At 47.8% G+C, this 26,656-nt stretch overlaps 1 protein-coding gene across 8 annotated transcripts in view; it reads right to left on the reverse strand.

Annotated features, from left to right (window-relative positions):
- The window catches only part of IQSEC2 (IQ motif and Sec7 domain ArfGEF 2), an 85,607-nt gene that overhangs the window by 23,499 nt on the left and 35,452 nt on the right, over positions 1–26,656 (reverse strand). For 2 of the 8 annotated variants that reach the window (XM_012746606.3, XM_012746612.3), the window contains exon 3: positions 21,811–21,906. The exons of 2 other annotated variants lie outside the window; for them this stretch is intronic. In XM_012746606.3, coding sequence (XP_012602060.1) covers positions 21,811–21,906 — 96 coding nt within the window. Of the gene's footprint in view, positions 1–7,457; positions 9,369–21,810; positions 22,028–23,869; positions 26,306–26,656 lie in introns of those variants that run through there. 4 more of the 8 variants (XM_012746617.3, XM_012746608.3, XM_012746616.3 and 1 more) reach the window with 4 other exon arrangements.

Raw genomic sequence — 26,656 nt, forward strand, 5'->3', positions numbered from 1 at the left:
TCACCCTCACAGCCTGGTCCCCTAACAGCCTTCTCCCCAGGCCGCTCTCTTCCCAGCCCTATCCCCTCAAGCCCCTTTTTCTAACAGTCCTGTTCCCTAACAGCTCTATCCCCAAATCCACCTTCCTCTAAGGGACCACCTCCCTCACAGCTGACCAATCCCCTTCCAGGCCTGCTGCCCTGCCCAACACAGTGTGCAGTGCTCTCCCTCCTGCTCTGATCCTCCCCAGTACCACCCCTTGAAGTGCCACCTCCTCCCAGCCCAGTCCCCAACTGCCTGAGACCCACCCCTACATCCGGCCCAGCCCTACATCCAGCCCACTCAGGCTCTGCCCTCTCCTGCCCAGCCCAGCCCCTGCAGCCCCGCCCCTGGCCCCAGCGCTGGATCTGGGCCTGGCCAGTTCCCAGGGTTCCCTGGCTGCCAGGGCAGGGCGAGCAGAGACGGTGGGAGGCACCTCCCATGCAGCATCCTCACAGGTAAAGAGCTGCCCTTCGGGGCAGCTTCCTTTTTCTCCTCATGGCCCCCTCTGCTCAGCTGGGGAGGGGGACAGGGAGGTCTTCAAGCTGAAGAGTGGTGGGAACTGGGCCCCAGTCTTGCCTGCTCTGGCTACCCAAAGCTGTTGTTCCGCCAGACCTGCTCCCATGGTGCCATGGCAACCAGGCTGCCAGGGAACCCAGGTGGCAATAGAGCCCAGGCGCCCTGAGCTGAGCCTGCAGGGTGAAGAGCTAAAGAGGTGGGGAGAACTGGGGAGGGGTCAGGAGGGGAAGAACAGACAGGCGAGGCTGGAGGAGGTTGTGGGTGGAATGGGTGTGGCTGAGGCCCAGTGAATGGTCTGGTTTGGGGAGGACACAAGGTTCAGGGGCTCTTGGCTGGTGAAAGGGTTAAGGGGCTACCCCCAGCCCCTACTTGGCAGAGGCCAGGGTGCAGGGCAGAGGCAAGCTGGAGTGGGCATGGGGGGCTCCCTACTAGTGCAAGAGCTTGAGCTGCAACAGGCCTGCCAGGCTTGCAGCAGAGCACTTTGCACTGGGGGCTGGATGTGGTGGGGAGGCTGCACCCACGAGGCCAGGTCCTGGGCTGCAGCACTGTGGAGCTCAGCTCTGCCTTCGGGGGAGCTCCCACCCACTGCTCACCCTCCAGCCTCCCAAGTGTTAGTCTCCAACACTGCCAGGAGCAAAGGGGAAACAGCCTAGGGGCTCTAAATTCTCTCTCCTCTTATGCCTTGGGGGCCCCTAACATTACCCTCCAGGAATTAGAGCCAGCCGAGCCCACAACCAGCATCTAATATGCTCCTCTTCTCCCCTTCAGAACTACAGGATCTTGCCGCCAATTTCTCAAACTTCTCCTCCCACCACACAGCTCAAGCTTAGTTTTTATCAACTGTCCCCATTATTCATGAACCATCTATAGAGCCCACTGCCCACAAAAGACAGCCAATGTTCTTTTATTCTGGCATTTGAATTCTCTCCAAGATACAATAGCTAATACTAATAGAGTATTTAGCCCATTTAGGCACCATTCTTACCATGTCACACTTAATAACTTGTTTACTCTTTAAAACAACCCTATGAGGTAGGGATTATTTATCCTCATTTCACATATAAAGAAACTGAGCCCCGGAGACATTAAGTAACATATCTATGATCACAGAGCTACTAATGACAGAGCCAGGATTCAAATCCAGGCAGTCTGACTCGAGAGCCCACACACTCTTAAACATCAAACCATATTGCAGGGTTGGCTGCCAGCCCCCTACTCCATCCACCCATCCCTCTAGCCTGGCCCAGATCCTGTTTCTCCCAAATGCTCCTCTGCCTCCCACCTCCAAAACTGCTCATACAGTACCTTCCACTTGAAATGCAATCCCCATCATCTCCACCACCTGCAATCTGAGAAATCCCCCCACATCCTAGTTCCGTCAAGAGTCAGGTCATATGCCACCACTAAGAAGCCCTCCTGAATCCCGCCTCCAGCCAGAAATTATTGCTGATCCTGTTCTGAGCTCCCACACACAGCACATGTTTGTCCCTTTTATGGCACAGGTTAGCTTTGGCAAAGCATGACAGCTATTTGTGTTCATGTCTCCCAGAATCCCAGCACAGGAAGAGAATTTGGTAATCTCCTAGCTAACACAAAGCACAGGGCCTGGAACAGAGTAGGAGCTCAATAAAAGCTGTTGTTGGGAGGGAGTCAATGAGTGCGTGGGTGGCTGCTCTAATAAATACTCTCTCCTGAACTTCTACAGCTTCCCATTTCCTTTTCCAACCCCTTCCCCATCCTGTAGCCAGAGAAAGCTTCCAAAAGTACAAATCTGACCATTTTGCTCCCGCTAAAAGCTTTCCACAGTTCCCCATACCTCACTCAATCAACAAACAATAGCTAAGCACCTTCTATGTGCCAGGCACAGTGCTGGGTGCTGGAAATAGAATAGTGAGCAAGATGCACAGGAATATTCCCTCGGGGAGGTGACATGCTAGTGGAGAAAGCAAACTATAAAGAAAGAAACACATAAATACATGCTATCATTTCAGGCAGGAATATGTGCTAGGAAGGAAAATAAAGCAGAATGCTAAAAGGTGCTGTTTGAGATGTGGTGGTTAGGGAAGGCCATTCTGGAGGAATGGCTTGTATAAACAGAGCCCTGATGGAGCTGAAGGAGTGAGCTATGTGGCTATCTGAGCATGAGCAGTCCAGAGAACAGGGATAGCCAGTGCAAAGGCCCTGCGGTAGAACTGTTCCTGGCATGTCTGAAGAATAGTGAAGAGGCCAGTGTAGCTGGAGCAGAGTGAATGAAGGGAGAGTGATGGGAGATAAGATCAGAGAGGTAATGGGGGCTAAATCAAAAAGGGCACTGAGCCTGCAATAAAGACTTTGGCTTTTTCTCTGATTGAGATGAGCAGGAGGGACACGACCTAACTTGGGTTTTATGAGAATCATCATAGGGTAACCTCCTACTTCCTCACCGTGGCTCTGCATGGTTCTCCTGACCTGACCCCTGCTTCATATGGTCTCTGCCCCATTACCCCAACCTGGCTGTTCCCCTTTCTGCATTTAGCTCAGGTGTGCCCTTCACGCCTGCCTGCGTCCTCCACACAGCCTAGCATACAAGCACCTCCTTGTGAGCTGCTGTAGGGCCCTGTAGCCACCTCTATCCCTAGGACAAGGGTATTAGTTAGTTCACTGAATCCTTGCAACTTATTGAGGCAGGCACCATTAGCTCCATTTTATAGATGAAGATACTGAGGCTCGGAAAGGTGATGTAATCTTGCTTAAGGTGACACAGCTATTAAGTGAGAAAGCTAGGATGTAAACCCAGGGCCCAGGCTGTCTTTTCATGACATCTTGTTACCTCTCCCCACTCCTGGCTTCGTGCTACCCCTGGCTCTGCACTCTAGCAATTCTCCCCTTGAGAGCTCACTCCCTATTTTGGTTGCAAAGGGAACAGTGTGGCAGGGAGGTCAGGCTGTCAGCGCAGCCTCCCAGGAGAGAGCCTGGCAAAAAAGGAGAGTGCCTCAGGGTGTTGCTTCTGACATCATATGCACTGCTGAAGAAATGGCATGTGGGGATGTGGAATCCCTCAAGTCAGAGCCCCCAGAACACTTGGGGATATGCTGATCACATGGAAAAACCCTCTTCTTCTCTTTCTCATGCACACATACACATGCAAACACATACACATACACAGAGAACCTGTTGTAGAGTAAGACGCTGGGCAGGCCAAGGTTCAGGTTCTCACTGCCATTTACCAGCTGTTTGAGCCTGGACATGTCACTTTCCCCTTCTGCCCCTCACTTTCTCATCTGTGCAGGGCTCAAGCAAAGTCAACTCCTCTTTGGATTCCTGGACTTCAGGAAGGGCCTGGAAGACCCCTCTCTCTCTGGACCCCTCCTGGCCAGGAGCAAAGCATGCGCGCGCGCACACACACACACACAGAGGTATAAAAACACAGACATATCCAAGGCTGACAAACCTAGATACAAAAACACACATCCATAAACACATGAAAACAGACATAATTACATGCAGATGTGCACATATACAGACACAACCACACACAGACACACACAGGCACTGTGCACTGTCTCCTGGGCTATTCTGTGGGGGAAATTGGAGAGCATCCTCTACAGAGGGGGAAATAAGCCATGTTACACAAATAACTGCAGTACAAAGCAGAAAGTTATCAGGGCTGGGGAACAGGAAGTGCTGGGGGAGTGCAGGAGAGAGATCCCTTCTGTTTGGGGGTGGCTGAGCAGAATAAAAATAAACTCGCACTTACTGTGCACCCTCCCTGTGTCAGGCATTTTCCACACATTTAATCTGCATGGCAAGCATGAGGGGAGAAATAGGATTCCTATTTTATAGATGAAGAAAAAGGATCCAAGCAGGAAAGTCACTGCCAAAAGTCCCTGGGCTAGCAAGTGGCAGAACAGGGATTCAAACCCCAAAGCCTGTGCTAGTTCCTTTGCTGCCTTGAAGGCTTCCTGGGACAGGAAGCTTGTGGACTGGGCCTTGCCCAGTAGGAGCTAGTAGAGACGAGGAGTGAGGGAACCTTGTGAGCCACATCACTAAGGTGGGGAGAAACAGTGTAGGACATTCCACAGGGATTTGGGGCTGGCCTGCCCATGCTGGGGACACTGACGCTCCCCAAATGCTGCTCCTAATGGAAGGTCATCTCTCCCTCGTTCCCTATATTGGCACTGCCTGGAGCCAGGCAGCCAGCAGGGAATGGGATCAGGATGCAGTTGCCATGGAAATGCATGGGAAGTGTTGCCATGGATACCATATGATGAGGGCAAGAGGAAACCAGGGATGCCTAAGACTATCCCCATGACAACTTAGGCTAGAGGGTGGGGGGACCGGAAGTTGGAGACAAGAAAACAAGATGAGGAAATCAGTGCACCTAGATAAGACCAGAGGCTTTGGGTTCTAGAAAGAGCAGACTGGACCTAGCAGCAGGGAGGGGGCAGTAGAGGGACTGCAGCCATCTCTACCTCTGAGAGTTCTTCTGCAAGCTGTTTCTGCTGCCCAATCCCAGTGTCACAGGGATTCTAAGCCTGAGCCCAGCCTAGCCTGGCAAAGGAGCTAACAGAAGGAGGAGGCCATCAGAGGGCCTAAGCTGACTTGGTATACAGTGAGCGAACACAGGCTTTGGGAGTGCAAAGACCTGGGTCTGAATCCCAGCTCTGCTTCTTTGCAGCCCTAAAGATAATAGTTGTCATTTATTGAATATCTGCTTTTTGCTAGGCCTAACAAGTCTGCAAGTTCTTGCTGTTCTCCCTGAAGGGGACAACACAGATGATGAAACTGAGGTACAGAGAGACGAAGTAACTTGCTGAAAGTCTCAAAGTTCAGCAGTGGTGGAGCCAGGGTTCAAACAAAATGTATCTGAACACAAAGCCCATGCTCCTACTGCCCCCAATCCCTATCCTGGGCACCAAGCAGTCCCTCCGAGGTAGAGGCCTTGCATCCTTCATCTCCCTGTGCCTCCCCACGGTGGCATGCAAAGGGCCAGATGCAGGGTAAGTATTTGTGGAGTGGGTGAGTGAGGAAGCAACCCAGGAGGAAACACGAAAGACTGAGGTCAGATGGAAGAAGCTCCTGACTTCAAGAGCAATGACTCATGGATTTGGCTGGCCAAGGGTAGAAGATCCACAGAGCTAGGATAGACTTTATAAAGTAAGCTTTATGAACCAGCCAATCCCACAGATGCAAATTGAGGCCTAGAGAGTCAAAGTGACTTTCTCAGGGTCACACAGGACAAGAGTCCCCTACTTTCTAGGCTAGTGTCCCACCTTTAGCTTCAGAAGCCCCTCTGAATCTGGCCAGCAGCCCCCCAACCTCCTACCCTGCCCTGTAAGCTCCTAAGCATTGTGGGCAACTACAGGCTACTTGCAATTCGTACACCTCCGTGCCTGTGTTCATACTCTTCCTTTGTTTCTTCTGCCCAGAATGTCTTCTCTCTCCCCTTTACCCCTGGACTTGAATAGTTTGGGTGAGCTCATCTTCATTTTGCAGTACCCTGAGCTGGGAGGTCCTCCTGGAAAGTCAATTCTGATTCACCCCTACCCCTCACAAGGTCAGTCACTCCCTCTTCTGTGTCTCATGCACACCCATATCACAGTCAGTCCTCATCACTGGCTACCTTGTGAGTCGCTCCTGAAGTGCCCATCTCCCCCCCTGCCCCCCCTGCCCCCCTGGGCCCCCCCCCCCCCCGCTCCTGTTCCCCAAGGGCGGTGGCCCTGGTCTGATTCACCTTTGTGGACTCACAGTGCCGACACCAGGGCCCAGCACACAGCAGTTACTCAGCAACCAACTTTGTCCCATAAGACCACAGGTAGAAGTCACGTGTGTCTACATGTGTGTGACCATCCTACTCAACAACTGTCACCCTAAAAGCTGTAGCTCTACACGCTTAAAAGCCACCCACATCCAGCCTTGTGATTACATCCACCAGACACATGCATAGAACCAGCCCAGCACAGAAAGTCACCATGGCACACAATCGACCTCACACACTCTGAATTCCTCATGCTCAGTCTCACATAATCACATTCCCTCAGAATAAGAGTGCGCATGGCTTCTCACTACCATGAGACCTGCATAGCCTCACGCAAAGCAAAGACATGCATATGGATGCCCAGGCACATGGAGACCGTACATGTACACATATTACTTTCACAACTGATAAAGCCCACCCTCTCCCCACAGCATAAGCCCTCGGCCTGATTCAGCCAATTCAGTTGCCTACGCAGGAATCTCCCAGGATGACCATCTGACCTTGACTTGTCTTCTCCCTCCATGCAGTTGAACCCCCACCCCACCCCTGCCCCCACACTTCCTTCTAGCTCCACTCGAAGGAAGGAAGGGTAGAATGGTCTCCTCTTCCCCAGCCACAGGTCACCTAGATTCACATACCCTGGAGGGCCACCTAAACAGTCATTAACTCACCATTCCCCGAGATGCCCTGGAGCCCTCCACCAGGTTTCTGTCCATGTGATCCATAACTCCTGTAATGCCTTCTCATCCCTTGCCACCTCTTATAACCCTTCCCAGCCTTCAAGGGCCAACTTTTGCTCTCTTCCTCCCATAAGCCTTCCTGGGCACCACCCTTCTACTCCCACCTTGACATCTCCCTCCGCTTTGGGCCAGGAACAAATTTTGCTCATTACCAAAGCCATTTCTGCTCATTTTTGCCCTTTACACCCTGCCTAATGTCCCAAAGGATCTCTCATCTCCCCTGGGAGATAGAGAACTCATACAGGGCACACCACTGTCTCCCTTTGGATCCTTTATGGTATTTACCTTGAGGCTTTGCACCCAGTAGGTGCTCAAGCAGTGCTTTGTTGAGTAAAATAAGGAAGAGTAAATAAGAGAGAAAGGAAGAGGGAGGGAGGGAGGGAGGGAGGGAGGGAGGGAGGGAGGGAGGGAGGGAGGGAAGAGAGAAATAAATGAGACTTTGAATGAGTGAATGAGTTGAGTGACTGAGTGAAGCAATGAGTGAGGGAAGGAGGTGAGGTTCTGGAAAAACTACAGGTTCAATGCGATGGGGATGCTGAAGGAAGGGAGGAAAGAAAGGAGAGGAAGGACTCTCACCTGGGCCTTAATCAAAACAAGAGCCACCAATCACAGCACACTTGCCCAACCATGCACCAGCCCCTATGCTGGGCTTCTTGAGTTCTTTCTTGCTAATCTTCATGATAACCCAGAGAGGTAGATATATCCTCACTATTCTCAGGAGGAAAATAAAGCTCAAGGAGAAGAAAAGACTTGCTCAAGACAGTAAGTGGCAGAACCAGAAGATAAACTCAGATTTGTCTAATGCCAAAGGCTGAGAGAGGGAAAACCAGTGTATGAGCCCAATTTGGGGGCTCCTGGCTGTGCTCCTAACATAGACACATCATGGAAGTTGTGGGTCCTACAAACCCATAAAGGACATCTTCTACCCTCCTGCTGCCAGCCTCCAGGGAGTCTTAGAACCAGCTTCTGGCCAGGTGCAGGGGATATTTAGGGTCATTGCATCTGGAGGAAATGGCTTCCTCTCAGATTCAGAGATCCCTAAAGTTGTAGAATCAGAATCTTAAAAGTGTAGGATCAAGAAATCTTACTATCACAGAATATTAAAATCATATCATCGAAATTTGTTTAAATGGTAGAATCATGAAATTTTAAAACCACAGGATTGGAGAATCCAAAAATCACAGCATTGTAGGAATAAAACTCACAGAATTGCATGGAATGTGTCACTGACTCATTGTATCTTAAATTCACATAATCAGTTTCTTAAAACTGTAGCATCTCAGATTCATAGAAGGTCAGAGTTAAAGAGCCCTTGGAGACCCTCTGGTCCAACCTCCCTCTTCATTTTTGCAGATGGGGAAACTATGTGTCAGAGAGGTCAAACATGTCCAGGGTGAGCCAGCTCATACTGCCTCAAGCTAATGGGCTGAGGAAGGCAATAGAACTGCCCATGTTGGGAGCCATTCATGGATTTATTTAGTGCCTCTTAGGTGTTGACAATACCACAAATCAAACTCTACTCTCTCTCCCAGCCCCTCTTCCCAGCTCTGGGTAGGAAAGGAGACAAGGCCCTGGTGGGATGGGGAGAGGGAAGTGAAGGCTGGGTGGAATATACATCAGACAGAGAGAAGAGATCAGCTTTTATTGATGGAAATTCCTTTGTACACAGCAACACATACTCTGAGAGGCCTTTTTCTCTTGATCACATTTACAGAGCACTACGGGAGTGGCAGGGGGCATGAGGCAAGGCCTTTAAGCAGTGGAGATGGCAGCAATGGCCATAGCAAGGGAAAGAACGACGGGGAACTCGGTAGGCTGAGTCCTGCCCCCGTCTGGTCCTCTAAGCCCTAGGCACCCTGCATCTCTGTTTGTGCTCACAGAGGACAGAGGTAGGTCTTTGGGATGTCATTTGGAGACCTCTCCAGGAGTGGCAGGCTCCAGGGTGCCTGGGAAGTGGGAGTGTGGGTGCGGGGAGGGTCCAGGTTCCAAGCTTCAAGCTCCAAGCTCTGCTTCTCCCACATTTTAGTGAGACCTAGGGCTCCAGCTCTTTCTAAGTCAAGGACTGAAGTCCAGTGGAGACAGTAGTGGGGGTGGGAATTCCAAGAAGGAGGTCAGGGGAGGAAGGGGCACGATGCTTGCCCATCTGGTTCCTGAAGCAGGGGACAGGGTCCCATGGGGGATCAGCAGGGGCCAGGCAGGGAGGGGCTGGTTAAGGCTTTTGCTTCTGCATAGAAAATGGCCCTTGTCCTCTCAGTTACCGAGAGGAGGGACTGCTGCACTCGGAGGCTGGACAGCAGAACTGGTGAGCGTCTTCCTCTTCCTCTTCCTCAGTCTCCTCCTCCTCCTCCTCTTCCCTGGGGCCAGGAAGGGCAGGGTAGAGGCCACAGGCAGGTGGGTGACAGAGAGAGGCAGAGGCATTAGTTTGCAGAGCAGGGGAGATACATGAAGGGCTGAAGGAACCAGAAGGTGGGGCTAGAATGAGGGTGGGAGTGGGGAGGCCAGTGTGACAAATTATCCAGGGCCACACCCAACCCAGTCTCCAAAGAGCCTGTTGCTGGTCCCCTTCTGAGACAACCCTCCCCACACCCAGCCTGGGCTCAGTCTTAAGGTCACCCCCAGAGTATATAAACTCCCTTTCCAAGCCTGATAGGTGACCAACCTTCATTTTAATATAAATAATAGCAACCTGCTCTATGCTGGTACTTTGCATACATCATCTCATTTAACCCTACAACAACTCTGAAAGTAGCGTTTTAGAGATGTAGGAATTAAAGCTCCGACAGGTTAGATAACCTGCTCAAGGTCACATAGGTGGGCAAGTGAGAGAGTCAGGATTTGAACCCAGGTCTCAGACTCATCTCACCAGGTCCTTTGGGTAAGCTTGGTGCTACCTCTAAAAGTCCACCCTGCCCTTGAAGAACAAAGATTTGTATTTCCTGAAGGCTCAGGGTCAGAAAAATAGGAGGATGCTTAGAAATGGAGTAGGGAAAGGCCACAGCTTTGGAAGCAAACAGACCTGGGTTCAAATCCCAGCTCTACAAGTGCTTCCAGGCTATGTGCCCCCAGGCTCTAGGAGACTCAGTTTCCTCACCTGTAAATATGGGGCTTATGATGCCAACCCCCCAGGACTGTTGTAAGGACTAAAACACACATCAAGTGCCTGGCAAACAACAGCACTGGGAACATGGTGGCGATTATTGTTAACTGCTTGTGAACTGAATCTAATTCCCAAGGCGGCCACCTGCCCACCCAGAAGCAGCCATAGCTGGGAGGAAGAGCCACTATAGGAAGAAGCACCTATCTCCAGGGTACTGCTGAGCTGGGCTACAGTTTCATGGGATGGATGGACAGATAGTAGGGCTGGGAGGGGACCAGGTGCCTTGGAAATGAAAAGGCTGATCTTCTGGGGACAGCAAAGGAAACAGTAACACCCTCATTCCTAGACCCGTTGGCTTAGGGGATGCAGTAATCATGGACTCCAGGAGACTGGAGGATTGGGAAGAGATGGGAAGGAAAGCAGATAGGCGAGGGAAGGAAAGGCACTTCTGTCCAACCAACAGACAAGCACACGCGCACATGCGCACACACGTACACACCTTTCTCAGACTCAGCTCCCCCTGACACATTGTTCCACAGACTGAGTCAGCAAAATCACGTGCACCAGGGCTCAAGTCCTGGGCAAGCAGCCTTCTCTTTCTGAGTCTCCCATTCCTCATCCATAAAAAGAGAAGAAAAATCCATACCTCTCAAGGCTGTCATGAGGAACAGGTGATAATCCAGTGCCACTGCTCACTCCCCACTTATCCAGGCCAAGCCATGCTACCTCTGCCCCTGACATTGCAGTCACCTCCAGATTTCTTCTCCCCTCCCCTCTTATACCACATGAGCCTTCCTAAAGCCCACCCTTGAGCCTGAATCTCTGCTCAGACACCCATCCTGGCTCCCCATTGCCACCTGGATAAAGCTCAGGCGTCTCAAGTTGGCATTCAAGGCTCCTCCATCATAGAGCCTGGCACCCATAGAAAAGGCACGGGCTCTGGAGTCACACAGACCTGGATTTCAATTCCAGTCCCATCACCTACTAGCTTCTTCACCATTCTGGGACTCAGATTCCTTATCTTCACATTGAGGACATACCTATTCTGCAGGGTGTGGTGGGATGAAATGAATTCAGGTATGTAAAGCACCTGCCACAGGGTATGTCTGGTGCTTAATACACAGTAACTATTATTATGACTGCCATTATCTGTGGGATCAATGTCATCCTACTCACTCACACCTGGCCTTCATTAAACTAGCTTTTCCCTTATTCCATTGGCACGCTCAGCCTTTTCACACCTCTGCGTCTGCTGATTCTGCCTCTTCCACTTAGAATATTCTTCCTTCTGCACAGATCTTTCCCTACTGAAATCCTCTCTGAATTCCATGGCCTAGCTCAAATGCTGCTTCCTGCAGGAAGTCCTCCCTAGCTCTGACTCCTAGCCAGAAGAATTCTTTGCTTCCTCCCAGCTCCAGCATCCCCGCCCTTGGTCAAGGCTCTTCATCTGTTGTTTTAAACTCTACTGAAGCGTTTCTTTCACCAATCCCCCCAATGCCCTCATACCCTCACCACTGCCACTGCTTTCCTTCTCCGTAAGGGAGGGACCCCAATACCATTAACAGCCAGTCTCTCCACCTGGGCTCTGGAGCCCAACCCTGCTACCTACTCCACAGCAATCATCCCCTCTCCCTTCTGTATTTTCAACCTCTCCCCCTCTGTTGCCTTCTTCCTATCAACATTTATAGAGGCTCAAGTCTCTCCCATCTGGGAATAAAAACCCTCTATCTTCCCCCACATCCCCCCCGCTGTCCCTCTCTCCTCTTCACAGCTAAGCTTCCTGAGAAACTCGTCTACACTGGCCATCTCCGCTTTGCTTCAGTACCTCCCACAAGCTCTTCGACCCACTGCAATCTGCTTCATGCGCCCACCACTCCACAGAAGCTGTTCTGAGGAAAGTCACCCAGGCCCTCCTGGTGGTTAAAGCCAATAGACTCTCTTCCACCCTCAGCTTACTCCCCTCAGCTGCAACATTTGACACTCTTAACGAAGCCCTCCTCTGCCTGGCCCTTTCCTTCCTCTGCATCCCCGCTGCTTTTCCTCCCACTTCTCTGACCACCCCCCATTTCTTCCTCTGCCCATTCCTTACATGGTAGTTTCCCCTTCCCAGTTCTGCTCTGGTCCTCTTCTCTTTCATTCCATCCTCTTTTTCAGTGATCTCATGCCTCTTCATGATTTCAGGTGTGGCTTGCTCCAGCACAGCTCTCTCTCCCAGGTCTCAGACTTATCAAGCCTCATGCTTGCTGGACAGCTCCACCAGGACAGCTCTTCAGGCCTTCAGATCTCGTAGATCTCTAGATCTCTGACTCAGCCTCTCACCACTGCAAACCTGTCCTCCTGCATCTCGCACCTTAGTGAAAGGTATTGCCATTCACACAGTCACCTGAGCCCAAAATGCATCTGGGAGTCACCCTAGATTCTTCCTGCTCCCTTAGCAAGCCATTCACCAAATCCTGCTGATTCTACCTTCTAAATAGCTCTGAAAGACTGTGCATGATCTGGCCCCTGCTACTTCATCTCACAGAGACACTGGTCTCTGTGCTGCTCCTCAAACATACCAGGCAAACTCTTGCCTTGGGGCTTTTGCACCTGATGCTCCTTCTGTCTGGAACATCATCCCCCAGCTAGGTACATGGCTCACTCCCTTAACCCCTTCAAGTCTCTGTTCAAACATGACCTCATTTGAGAGGGCATCCCTCTCAAAAAGCACCCTGACATTCTCTACTCCCTCACAAAAGCTTTCCTTCCTTCCTCCCTCCCTCCCTCCCTCCCTCCCTCCCTCCCTCCCTCCCTCCCTCCTTCCTTCCTTCCTTCCTTCCTTCCTTCCTTCCTTCCTTCCTTCCTTCCCTCCTTCCTTAGTTTCACTCTGTTGCCTGGGCTAGAGTGCCGTGGCGTCAGCCTAGCTCACAGCAACCTCAAACTCCTGGGCTCAAGCAATCCTTCTGCCTCAGCCTCCCGAGTAGCTGGGACTACAGGCACGCGCCACCATGCCCGGCTAATTTATATATATATATATATATATTTTTTTTTTTTTTTTTTTAGTTGGCCAATTAATTTCTTTCTATTTTTAGTAGAGACGGCGTCTCGCTCAGGCTGGTTTTGAACTCCTGACCTGAGCAATCCTCCCAGAGTGCTAGGAGTACTGGCATGGCCTCCTAGAGTGCTAGGCCTCCCAGAGTGCTAGGCCCAGGCCTAGGCCCGCCTCAGCCTCCCAGAGTGCTAGGATTACAGGTGTGAGCTACCGTGCCCGGGCTTATTTTTCTTATAGCATTTATCAACATCAGACACATTCTATATGTTTAGTTGTTTGTTTATTATCTGTCTCACCCACTGTAAGAACCATCAGGATGAGCATCTGTTTTGTTCAGTGCCGTTCCCCTAATGCTTGGCACAATGCCTGACACTCGATAAATATTCATTGAATGAATGAATCCATGGCCAGGCCTGAACACTCCAACTTACTGTGAACTCCAGCCTCAGTCACCTCTACTTCCTCCCCCACCCCCATCATCTCTTCAGTCTCTGTCTCCAGCCTCTCTTCACCCCAATCACCTCTCAAATCCATCTCCTCTGCTCTGTTCCCACTGCCACTACCTTGGCTTCTCTCTCTTTTGGATTATTGCAACAGTCTCCTCCCTAGTCTCCCTTCCTTCTTCTAAAATGCTAATTCAATCATGTCACTTTTCCTACTCAAGAACTACTCATGGCTCTCCAGTTGTCCACCAAAAAATAAAAATAAAAATGCTGAACTCCCCAGACAGCTGTTTGAGGCATGTCTACCCTCTGCACCCTCCAATGTCTGGTTTCACCCTTCCTCATCTCCAGGCCTTTGTGCACACACTTAGTGCATCTTCCTCCATCTCCGGCTCTTGAAATCTTCACAGACTTTGAATGACTAGCTGAAACACTACTTTCGTCGGGAAACTTGACCTGACTCACAAGCCAGAATTAATTCCTCTCCAAAATCCACAGGGAAATAAGTGTCTCTGGTATCACTGAGGATCTCTGAGAACCAGGGGTAGGATGTAAGTTAGTAATTATGTCTGAAACCAAGGACTTTGGATGCTGGGTGAGTATTCCTACACCATTACCCTGGCCTGGACTCATGTCCCTCTGGCCGTCTTCAACGTTAACTCATCTTTGCCTCCTCCCTTTTGCTCGCCTTCTACATCCACAACAGTTTATATCACCTAACACTGCTAGTGAGTCTATCTAGTTAATAACTCTGAAAGGATTTGAACTCCATAATTTGAAATTAAAATGCTTCTATATGAATGGTGTTCACTGGAGTCACGTAACACAGTAGCCCTGCTCGAATCCATTCCTTCTATGCCAATACCTCAGTTTAGGCCTTCCAGCTGGTCAACATGCACAAAACCCTTTTTTCGTACTGACGACTAATGTGATGTTTCTAAAACACAAATTTTACCAAATTAATATCCTATTTAGAATCCATTCACATGATACTTTGTTACCAACAACACTGGTTCTCAACCTTTTTGGGGGGCACACAAACCCCTTTATACATTTAATGAAAGCCATGGACCATCTCCTCCACAAAAAAATGCACATAGGTATACACATGCAGTATTTTCTATTCAATTTCAGGATGTTTATGGGCCTCATGAAGCCCATCTGGGGCCCATGTACCCCAGGTCAAGAACCTCTGGTCCTTCCCAATAACATCTAGGTACCTTTGCACATGATATTCCTTCTGCCTGGGATGCTCTTCCATACTTCACCCTTCTGTCCCTGGATAACTCTTTTTTTTTTTTTTTTTTTTTTTTGAGACAGAGTCTCGCTTTGTTGCCCAGGCTAGAGTGAGTGCCGTGGCGTCAGCCTAGCTCACAGCAACCTCAAACTCCTGGGCTGGAGTGATCCTTCTGCCTCAGCCTCCCAGGTAGCTGGGACTACAGGCATGCGCCACCATGCCCGGCTAATTTTTTATATATATATCAGTTGGCCAATTAATTTCTTTCTATTTATAGTAGAGACGGGGTCTCGCTCTTGCTCAGGCTGGTTTTGAACTCCTGACCTTGAGCAATCCGCCCGCCTCGCCTCCCAAGAGCTAGGATTACAGGCGTGAGCCACAGCGCCCGGCCCGATAACTCTTATTTATCCTTTAAGACTCAGGTATTAGGCTGAGTTGACCTGTACCAGCCCTAGACCAGGCTGGATCCCTTCCTCTGGGTTTCCACAGCCCCCCAGTGTTCTCTGTCACATGTCTTCTCAGTCTCCCCAACTGAAGGGGAACTCATGGAGAGCAAGAACCATCACCTAGCATAGACCTTGGCCACAGCAGTATTCTGTAAGTGTCTACAAGTGAATACAATAACAGCTACTCTTCCTTGAGTATCTGTTATGTGCCAGGCACTCAGCAAGGCAAATTCCGAATGCATTCAACTGAACGATCTCATCTACTCCTCAGTAAATAAACCTCATAACATTCGTGGTATTGTGTCCTTTTTAACAACTAGGCTCAGAGATGTAAAGTGAGTTGTTCAAGATCACCTAGCTAGTGAATGACAGAGTTGGGTTTGAAAATGCCATGGTAAGTAGTGGTCCACCATGCCTTGCCACCCTGGACTATGAGATTAGGAAATGACATAAGCAGAAGAGGAACAAGAACCAGGGCCAGAATTCCCTACTTGAATCCATTTCCCGAGACCACCTACTCTCATTTTCCTTCCTGTATCACATTCATGCCAAGACCAGGCACCTGTCTCTTTGTTCTTATGATGCAATCCCCTCCAGTCCATGTACTATTCTCAGCCATATACTATCCTCATCCCAAAGCTCTGCTATGGTCATGCTCATCCTTTGATCCAGAACCACTCCCAGACATGTACAGCTTTTAGACCCAATCTAATCCTATGCTACACACTTCACACTTGGCTAGGAGGAAATCAAGACACAGGTAGTCCCTACTCTTCTAGATCTCAGTCACCCAGGAGTGACTCCAATCCTAAAGACAGCCCTGACAGGTAAGTAGGCATTAGCCCCATTACACAGATGAGTAAACAGAGGCTCAGATGCTAAATGACTTGCCCCAAATCAGAGTTGGTAAGTGGCAGAACTTGGACTTGAATAAAAGTACTAACTCAACTATGTTTTCCCCTACAAGGTCATCCTGCTTGGAAGAGCCAGAAAGTGACAAGACCATTTCTGGTGGAGCAGGAAGCTATTACTTTTTAACGAGTCAATACAAATGTCCCCTCTTGTAGGAAGCCCTCTCTGACTCTGAGATGGGGTTAAGTGCCCCCTGGATGGCAGCCTTCTGAGCCTGCTTCTGTCCTATCCCAAACCACACTATGTTGTTATTGTCTATGTGTCTCTCTTCCTTCTAGAGCTGAGCTCCCTTGACAGTAGGACCAGATACAATTCATTCCAATATGCCACTAAGGGTCAGCATAAGGTCTAACCTAAAGCAGGCAAGACAAACTACTTGCTGAATGAATGAGGTGGTATCTGAGCTAGTTATTAAAAGCAAATGCAGGCCGGGCATGGTGGCTCACGCCTGTAAACCTAGAACTCTGGGAGGCCGAGGCGGGAGGATCACTCAAGGTCAGGAGTTCAAAACTAGCCTGAGCAAGAGCAAGACCCTGTCTCTACTAAAAATAGAAAGAAATTAATTGGCCAACTAAAAACATATAGAAAAAATTAGCCGGGCATGGTGGTGCATGCCTGTAGTCCCAGCTAATCAGGAGGCTGAGGCAGGAGGATTGCTTGAGCCCAGAAGTTTGAGGTTGCTGTGAGCTAGGTTGACACCACGGCACTCTAGCCCTGGCAACAGAGTGAGACTGTCTCAAAAAACAAACAACAAAAAAAGCAAATGCAAGGTCTGAATAGCTGGATACAGAGAAAAGGTATAAAAGAGGAGGGAAATGAGTTACTAAAAGCAAGGAAATAGGACCAAGGAAAAAGTCAGTTATGCAATTTTGACAGGGCATGCATAACGTGTTTTCATTGTTGTTATGGGGGTTTTCTTTTCTTTACACAAACGGGATCATGCTATAAGCCCTGTTCTATAACTTGCTTTTCCCATGTAACAAGTCTTGCAGGTCTTGCCATGCCAGTATATAGAAATCTATCTTTTTCTTTTGATCTGCTACAGAGTAATCCATAGCATGGGTATATCATGGACTAAAAGCTGTTCCCTACTGATGGACATTTAAGCTGTTTTAATTTTTTGCTGTCACAAGAAATGCTGTACTGAACATCTTTGCATATGTCTGGAAGTATTGTTGAAGGATAGAGTCCTGAAAGTTTAACTGCTGAGCCAAAGGAATGCACATTTTGTTTAAAGTGCAGATAAAAGTTATTTCCATTGCTTTAACATTTTTATAGACTGGCTACAAATAAAGATTATTCCTACTCATATAATCCTGTCTTTATTTTGAGAAGCATATATCATGCAATATTTTTTTTTTTTTTGAATCTTCTTCTTTCCTTCTCTTTTGAGATGCAACCTTTTAATTAAGAGTTGGTAGAGAATGACATCCTACAAGGGCATGTGATAAAGAGTTGCACCATCTGGCTTATGTTTGCAGTTCGGATTGGGATGTTTTAGAAAAGGCCTCTGGCTGGCCAAGTTTGGATCTTTCTAGTAGTAAAAGCTTAGAGAAATCTACCTCCACGATATGGTTCTTAGCTTCGAAGAATACATATATTTAAGACTCTGGAAGTAACTGACAAATTTGCCCCCCAAAAATTGTACCAATTTGTACTCCAAACAAGGCATCTAAGATGTTCTCTTTCCCCATAACTCTTCCAATCTTTTTAATTTTGGTACCTAAAAATAGTTCTTTATTGTTGTTTTAGTTATATTTCTATTTTTTTAACACCTACGTAGAGCATGATCATTTCTTTAACTATTAGTAAGCTTGAACATCCTCTCTCATTTATTAGCTAATTATCTGTTTCTCCCCTGAATTGTTAAATCATGTTATTTCTCCATTTTAAATGGGTTGTATATCTTTTCCTTATTGATTTCCAGGAGATGATATAGATATAGAAAGAGATATTAATCTTTTGCCTGTTATCTACGTAGCAAATACTTTCTCCTAGCCCATTGTTTATGTTTTAACTTTAAGTATAGTATCTTTATCCCTACAGAAGTTTCTAATATTAATATAGCCAAAATTATTACTCTTTATTTTATAGCTTCTGGGTTTTTAAGTCATGCTCAGAAAGGCCTTCTCCACCCTAATATTATAAAAATATTCTGGATTTTCTTCTGGTACTTTTACAGTTGTATTTTTTTATATTTGTTTTTGTATATGGTAGGAATTGAACTTAATTTTTCTCCCAATGTGTAGCCAATAGTCTTATCCCATTTACTGACTCCCCATTGATTTGAAATGTCTTCTTTGGCATAAATTAAATTCCCATATGAATATGAGTTTGTTTCTAAACTCTCTATTTTGTTTCATTTATGTATTCCTCTATTTCTATGATGACATAACATCTGCAATTATTGTAGCTTTATGGTTAGTTTTTTTTTTTTTATCTAACAGAGCAAGTCTCCTCATTCTTCCTTTTCAAAATTTTCCTAGTAATTCATGGGCATTTATTCTTCCAAATGAACTTTAAAATCCAATTGCCCAACTCCCAAAGAAAATACCATTGAAATTTTAACATGCATGGAACCTTTTGACTAAGTTGGGATCAAAATGCCATTTTTACCATATTTACTCTACCCATCCAGGAACAGGATATGACTTTGATTCACTCAAGCTTTCTTATAGCCCTCGATGGAATTTTATAGTTTTCTACAGAGAAGTATCTCACATATCTTGTAAATTCCTAGGGATTTTATAGATTTATTTATTTGCTATTGTGAATGGTATTTTTTCTATTATGTGTTCTAATTAGTTACTGTTGGTATTCATGGAAGCTAATAGATTGGGTATATATATATTATATATATACATAAATATCTCGTGTACTTCACTGTTACATTTGATGATTGTCTTTGGTTTCTGATAAAAATTCTTTAGAAAGTTAAGGAAATTTTTATTGATTCCTAGCTTACTGTATTATTTATTGCTATATAACAAATTACCCCAATGCATCAAGAGAATGAATGTATAATTTTATCAGATCACTTTTCAGCATTTATGGAGATGACCATATGATCTTTTCTCTTTATTAGTGTGATAGATTAAAATAACAGATTCCCTAATGTTTTGTTTTGTTTTGAGAAGGAGTCTCACTCTGTCGCCTGGGCTAGAGTGCCGTGGCGTCAGCCTAGCTCACAGCAACCTCAAACTCCTGGGCTCAAGCAATCCTCCTGCCTCAGCCTCCCGAGTAGCTGGGACTACAGGCATGCGCCACCATGCCCAGCTAATTTTTTCTATTTTTGGTAGAGACGGGGTCTCGCTCTTGCTCAGGCTGGTCTTGAACTCCTGAGTTCAAACAATCTGCCCGACCTGGTCTCCAGAGTACTAGGATTACAGGTGTGAGCCACCTCGCCTGGTCAGATTCCCCAATGTTGAACAATCCCTGCACTCCTGGGACAAACTTTCATTTGTTACAGTATATTCTTCTTTTAATACACTGATGGATTTTGTTTGATAATCTGTTATTTAAAATATTTGCTGCTTTTTTAATATGTGAAATTAGGCTATAGTTCTGGTTTTGTTTGTGTGTGTGTATCTAAACCTTTCCAGCTATACTGGCCTTATAGAATGAACTGGGAAGTTGTCCATCTTTTCCTATTATCTTATCTTTCAAGATTCACTAGAACTTCCATTATATCAGGACTTCCAGAATACCAACTGGACTTGCTATTTCTGAGGAGAAAACTTTGACCATCTTTTCTATTTCTTCTATACTTCTCCATTCTATTCAGGTTTTCTGCCCCTCCCTAAGTCATTTTGGTAATTTACATTTTCCTAAAATAACAATCCATTTCATCTAGATTTTCATATTTATTGGTATAAAAGTATACAAAGCATTTTTATAGCTTTCTTTTTCATCTACTAAGAATACATAGTTAAATCTTCTTCCATCATACCTTATTTGATTTATTTATTGTTTTGCCTTTTTCTCAGTCATATTTGCCAGAGAATGGTCTACCTAGTTTGTTGGTCTTTTAAAAAGCCACCTCTTTATATAAAATCTTTTGTTTTCTGTTTCACTAATTTCTGGTTTTATCTATAGTAACTACTTTATTTGTTTGTTTGTTTATTGAGACAGGGTCTCACTCTGTCGTCCCTGCTAGAGTGCACTAGAATCATCATAGCTCACAGCAATCTCAAATTCCCAGACTCAAGGGATCCTCCTGCCTCAGCCTCCTTAGTAGCTGGGACTACAGGCATGCACCACCATGCCCAGCTAATTTTTCTATTTTTCATAGAGACGGGGTCTCACTCTTGCTCAGGCTGATCTTGAACTACTGACCTCAAGCAATCCTCCCACCTCAGCCTCCCAGAGTGCTAGGATTACAGGTGTGAGCCACTGCACCAGGCCTTATAGTAACTACTTTATTCTGCTGTCTTGGGTGTTCTCTTCCTACCTTCTTGAATGGAATAATTAGTTCATTTAATATAAACTGTTTTGTTCTCTAATAAAAACATTTAAGACTATAAATTTTCCTCTGGGAACCCCTATGGCCATATCCATAGGCTTTGGTATGTAGTATTCACATTGACATTTATTCTAAATAGTCCATACATTACATTCCTATTTCCTCTTTAACACAAGTATTTTTAAGTTTTCAAATGGGGGGAGAGCCTAGCCTTTTTGCTGTTGCTGTTAACATTTTCTTTTATTGAATATTAAAATGCCAACAGCATCAAGAGAGAAAATTCCAGATTTCCAGGTGCATCCCTTAAGCGGATTAAATACTCATGTCAAAGGAACACACACCCACATATAAAAAAAGGACCATTAGAGAACATAATAATTTTGAAGATGGAAGATTAAGGAAACAGACATCCTTGTTTCAGTTATTATTTTTTTCAAGATGTCATAAAATCCTGTAGTCATTTCAATCTAATGACTTATTCATGTCTAAAGTTTTCCCCATAAACATAACATATTTGCCAGGACAATACTACAAAATGAATGAAGGGAAAGTTTATTAGACATCTGTAGAAGATCTGTATTCAAAGACTCGGTTGCTTTGTGGTATGTTTATTCCTTTCTCCTGCTAGCTTGCTATAGTTCCTTGTGACAAAAGCATTTTCTTCACAAAAAAAAAAAAAAAAGTGCTCTGAAGCATACTTAACCTCAGAAATTACACCTATTTAAATATGCCCTCCATAAAAAGTATCTATTGCAATAAAAAATATATATAAAATATTCTAATTAACTTGGAAAGTATGGAGAACCTTTGAACCTGGGAACCAGATTGTTCCCTCAGCCTAAATGCCCTTCCCCAGTCTACCCAATTGACCAAGTGTCTTCATCCTTCAAAACAGCTCAAGAGTCACATATTCTAGGACCAACCACTCCCACCTTTTGGAGCAAGTCTCTAGTGAAGGATTGTTTTAAGGAAGGACAAACTACAAATAGATTCTGAATGTCCTCTTTGGTCTCCTGACATGATCTCCCAGGCACTTTCCTCATACACTCAGACACCCATTCCACAGTCACACCAGGGGCTAAGGGAGGTGGGGAAGGGATCTGGCAATGACACTACATATTTGTCTGGAAGGGGAAGGGATTGGGGAAGGAACAGGTCTAGCTCTTACCTGCTGTCTGCCAGCCTGCCTGAGGGGGTAAGCTTCATGGAGTCAAGGACCTGAGTAGGACAGCAATACTGGTGTAGAGTATGAGACGCTGTGGACCTGAGAGACAGCAAGAGACAGAAAGAGAGAGAGAGACAGAAAGAGAGACAGGGAGGGGAGTGGCAGGGTAGGTGATAGGGACAAGGGGGTGAGAGTTAGTTGGGCAGGGGAAAGGAGAAGGCTGGGAAGAATGGAGGACCGGGAGTGGAAGAGGGGCAGTGGGGGAGATAGGGAGAGAGGGAAGATAAGGAGGGAGAGAGGAAAAAAGGGAGGGAGGAGGGGGAGAAAGGGAGGAAGGGAGGAAGGGAGGAAGGAAGGAAGGAAGGAAGGAAGGAAGGAAGGAAGGAAGGAAGGAAGGAAGGAAGGAAGGAAGGAAGGAAAAAAGAAAAAACCACAAAGTCAAGAAAGAGAGGACGGTACTCGAACTACATACAGAACACAATGACAACAGGGGGCAGTAGAGACGAAAAAGCCGGGCTGGGCCTCTTGTGTTCCAGGTGACTCCACGGGGACCTTGGCTGGCCACGGAGATGCTGGGACACCACAGCAGGGAAGGGGGAAGGGAGCCCTCCTCACACCAGACGCCACAGGGGTAGGGAGAAGGGAATGGGATGAAAGAGAAGGGGAAAAGATGTCCGGGGTGCTCCCCTTATAGAAGACCCCTCATAGGAAGGAAGGGAAGGAAGGAGAGAGGAGAGGTTCAGGGCCCAAAGAGCAGGGAGAACCCAGCTGGGTAGTAGAGGGTAGAACACTGAAGAAGGAGAGGCAGAGAGACAGAGAGAAACTAAAAGAGACAGAAAAGAAGAAAGACAGAGAAAGAAGACAGAGAAAGGGTGAGACAAAAGACACAGAGCGAAGCCAGGGAGAGGCAGAGAGTGCCAGAGCAGAGGATGGGTGAGGGCGGAGGAGGCTGACAAGGTCTCAGTGGTCTTGGTGATAGGATGGGACTCAGGGCTGAGTGGGCAAGGCAGAGGACAGATGGTTCCAAGCAGGAGTCTTTTGCTTCAAGGCCAGTGCCTTTCCCCCTACCCCCACCTCAAGGCAGGGCCAACACTCCACCCCTGGTGCTGTGCCCCTACTCCTAGTGCAGGGTCCAAAGGCCCCTCTGCCTCCTGCTTCCCGTGATTAAAGTCCAGAGAATGGCAAGGAGTAGGAGTACAGACAGCAGGGTGGTGAGGCTGAGGGCCTGGTCCCTGCCCTACTCAGCGCAGTGCAGCTACCAGGGGCACACCAGTTGGCCAGAGCCAGGACAAGCTGAGAGTGGAGCTGGCCCCTACAAGTTAGCCAGCCCTTTTCCCTCACAAGCCCCTGGAGGCAGGCTGTGGTAGGGGCGGCCATTCAAAAGCCCAAGTAAAAGCCAGATGTGGCTGCAGGCCAAGGCCAGCTGCGAATTTGAGAATGTCTAAATCTTGGAACCATACAGAGAATCTTTGAATCTGAGACTCTTCTTATCAGAGGCTCTAGAATAATCGTCTCATCAGAGCGACTGTTTCTCAAAGGCTGTGAATTCGAGGATGCCCAAATCTTAAAATCTTGCAGAGAATCTTTGAATCTGACACTCTTCTTATCAGAGGCTCTGGAATAACCTTCATCATCAGAGTGATTGTTTCTCAAGTGCCATCTGTGTGCCAGTCACCAGCCCAAGCCCTTGACTCATTATCTCATTGAATCTGAGACTCAGAGATCCTTAGGCTGCTGGAACGTTGGTGTCAGAAAATCCCAGCAACTGCGGACTGCGAGCCTGGGGCCCTGCAGCACAGCGCGAGGGCGGCTGCCAGGCTCAGTCCTCACAGGCCACAGACTGTGCTACTCAGGGCTCCAGAGGCCTTACAGAGCAGGGCACCCGGATGCCCACGGGCTCGCCTACTCGAGCCGGCTACCTCCCCCAAGCCAAAGGCCTCCAAGAGTCAAAAAGGGAGCCAGGAACCAGGAAGCCAGGCGGCTGCTGAATCAGCAGCCCCGGGACTGGGTCCAGGCCTGGGCAGGAAGGGAAGGGGCCAGGCTGCAGGGCCTCAGTTCCTACCTGCTGCTCCTCCAGGGGGGCTCCATAGGTCTGGACCTGTCCCAAGGGCAGGCCCCCTGGCCCAGCCAGTGCCTCCACCGTGTCACCACCCCCTCCTCCCCAGCCTTTCCCTAGAAGGAGGAATCAAGGAGGCGGGGCCAGGAAGCAGGCCAGGCTGCAACTGGAAACTTTGCTCCTTCCCCTGCTCCCCCAGGAGGGCTGGGAACTCCGCATAAGAGGAAGTGGCCTGAAGAGCTCAGAGCTGTCAGTCACTCCTTAGGCCCAAACCCCAGGCTGGGCTCCCTGTGGGTGCCTCTGCTGGAACCTCGCCAGGCACCCTGTCAAGTTTGTGTATCTAGCCCTATTCTCCTGAAGAGAAAACTGAGATGGAGACAGATTAAGTAATGCCACTAGTAAGTGACAGAACCCCAAAGTTAGGACATGATTTAGCCATTCTCCAATCCGAAATCTGTCCCCTTGGCTATACTGCTGCCTTGGGCAAACAGAAAACTTTCCACAGAAGCTTATCACAAACATCTTCATTTTCAGCACAGAGACTATGCTTAGGAGTTGTTCTGGGACACTCCATATCCAGTAAAATTCAAATCACCCATTTTGGGCTATCAAGATGGGGCCCTGGCCAATATTCTTTCCCACTGCAATAAACTCTCTTTCCTGTGTTGTTTTTTAGACTGGCCAAGAAAAATGTTCCCTGAAGAGAAAAGGAAAAATCAGAAGAAATGCCACTCACAGTCAAGAGGCTGTTCTTCCAAGAAAATTGCCCAGCCTGATTTTATAGATGGGGAAATTGTGGCCTGGAGAGGAGAAGAGTCTCACTGAAGTTCACACAGCAAGTCAGAGTAGACTCCAGGTGCCTGGCTCTCTGCCTACCCACTACAGTAATCTCTCTGTCCTCCATGTGGGTGGGACTGGAGAAAGGACAGAAGTTGTAGGCTCCTGAAGTGTATGTACCACAGGTCCAGCTCAGAGTGCCCCTGTTCTTTCACAGGCCCCAGAGCCCAGCCCCTAGCTGTTCTGAGCAGAAGGTGGCCCTGGGAGGCGCCAGGGGGCCAGTGATCTAGAAGAAATAGGAGCTGACAGGCAACAGGCCAGCCTTCCTGCCTCCCTGCTGGGGCAGCTGGTTCCTCTCGAGACAGCCAAAACTGCAGAGGGAGAGAGGCCCTCCGGACCACCGCAAGGTTGGCATCTGTGGGCCCTTTGTGGCCTCCTCTCCCTCTGCCCACCCCCTAATGCCCTGGCCCTCAGGGCTTCTGGCCTCAGCCCCTGTTTTTTTTTTTTTTTTAACGCTCCTTAAACAACTCTCCTAGCTCCTACAGCAGCTTCACTTTGTGCCCATTTGTAGTCATCACCCTAAGAGCTACAGCCTTGGTACACACCTTTCTCTTGGCCTGGCAGGAGTCAAGAGACAGAAATTTTAGTTCTGGCTCTGAGGCTGATGCTGTGTGACCTTAAGCAAGCCCTTTCCTCTCTCTGATGAGGCAAAAACAACCTACACCTTGGTGCCTGGTTGAGCTGAGTACAAGTCCCAGCTCTACTATTTTTTAGGTGGGAAACCACTCTGAGGCTTAGTTTGTTCATCTATAAAAGAGGGGTGGCAGTTCCTACCTCATAGGTTCTTATAAGGATTCAGTGACACAAAGTGTGCATGTGATGAAGAGTCACAGCTTGAGCCTGAAAGAGCCTGACCCTTCTCCCAGGGAGGCAGAGGAGACCTGTGGGAAGCCTGTTTGTTTCAGAGATGGGGAAGGCTTCTAGCAAATTATTCCTTAATCTAGGGCTGCTTTTGGAATTCAGTCATACTTGAGTGTGTTGGGTAGACTCAGGTGATAACCAAGGGAAAGAAAGAAGTAAGGGCGAGCAGCTTGACCCAGCCACAGAAGGCAGTTCCTTCTTTCACTTATTCAACAGATACTGTGGACCAGGCACTGTGCCAGGTGCTGAGTACAGCAGTGACTAAGGGCAGACAATGTCCTGCTCTCATGGAGCTTATGTCCAAGTGAGAGGAAACAGACATTCACCAACTAATGGAATTGTTATTTTTTTTTTTTTTTTTTTTGAGACAGAGTCTCACTTTGTTGCCCAGGCTAGAGTGAGTGCCGTGGCGTCAGCCTGGCTCACAGCAACCTCAATCTCCGGGGCTCAGCGATCCTTCTGCCTCAGCCTCCCGAGTAGCTGGGACTACAGGCATGCGCCACCATGCCCGGCTAATTTTTTGTATATATATTTTTAGTTGGTCAATTAATTTATTTCTATTTTTGGTAGAGACGGGGGTCTCGCTCAGGCTGGTTTCGAACTCCTGACCTTGAGCAATCCGCCCGCCTCGGCCTCCCAAAGTGCTAGGATTACAGGCGTGAGCCACCGCGCCCGGCCTGTTATTTTTTTTTTTAAGAGAAAGTCTCACTCTGTTTCCCCAGGCTAGAGTGCCGTGGTGTCAGCCTAGCTCACAGCAACCTCAAACTCCTGGGCCCAAGCAATCCTTCTGCCTCAGCCTCCCGAGTAGCTGGGACTACAGGCATGCGCCACAATGCTCGCCTAATTTTTTCTATATATTTTTAGTTGGTCAATTAATTTCTTTCTATTTTTTCTCAGGCTGGTTTCAAACTCCTGACTTCAAACGATCCACCCGCCTTGCCCTCTCAAGAGTGCTAGGATTACAGGTGTGAGCCACTACGCTCACCCCAACTAATGGAATTAAACTGAGCTAAAAGTGGAGGCAGCCAGAGGAGAGTGTTCCAGGCAGAGGAAATAACCTGGGCAAAGGATCTGAGGTGGTATTTCCAGCAAGTG

This window comes from Microcebus murinus, unplaced genomic scaffold (assembly GCF_040939455.1).
Source record: "Microcebus murinus isolate Inina unplaced genomic scaffold, M.murinus_Inina_mat1.0 scaf008_hap2_Mmur4.0, whole genome shotgun sequence".
Classification (NCBI taxonomy): Eukaryota; Metazoa; Chordata; class Mammalia; order Primates; family Cheirogaleidae; genus Microcebus; species Microcebus murinus.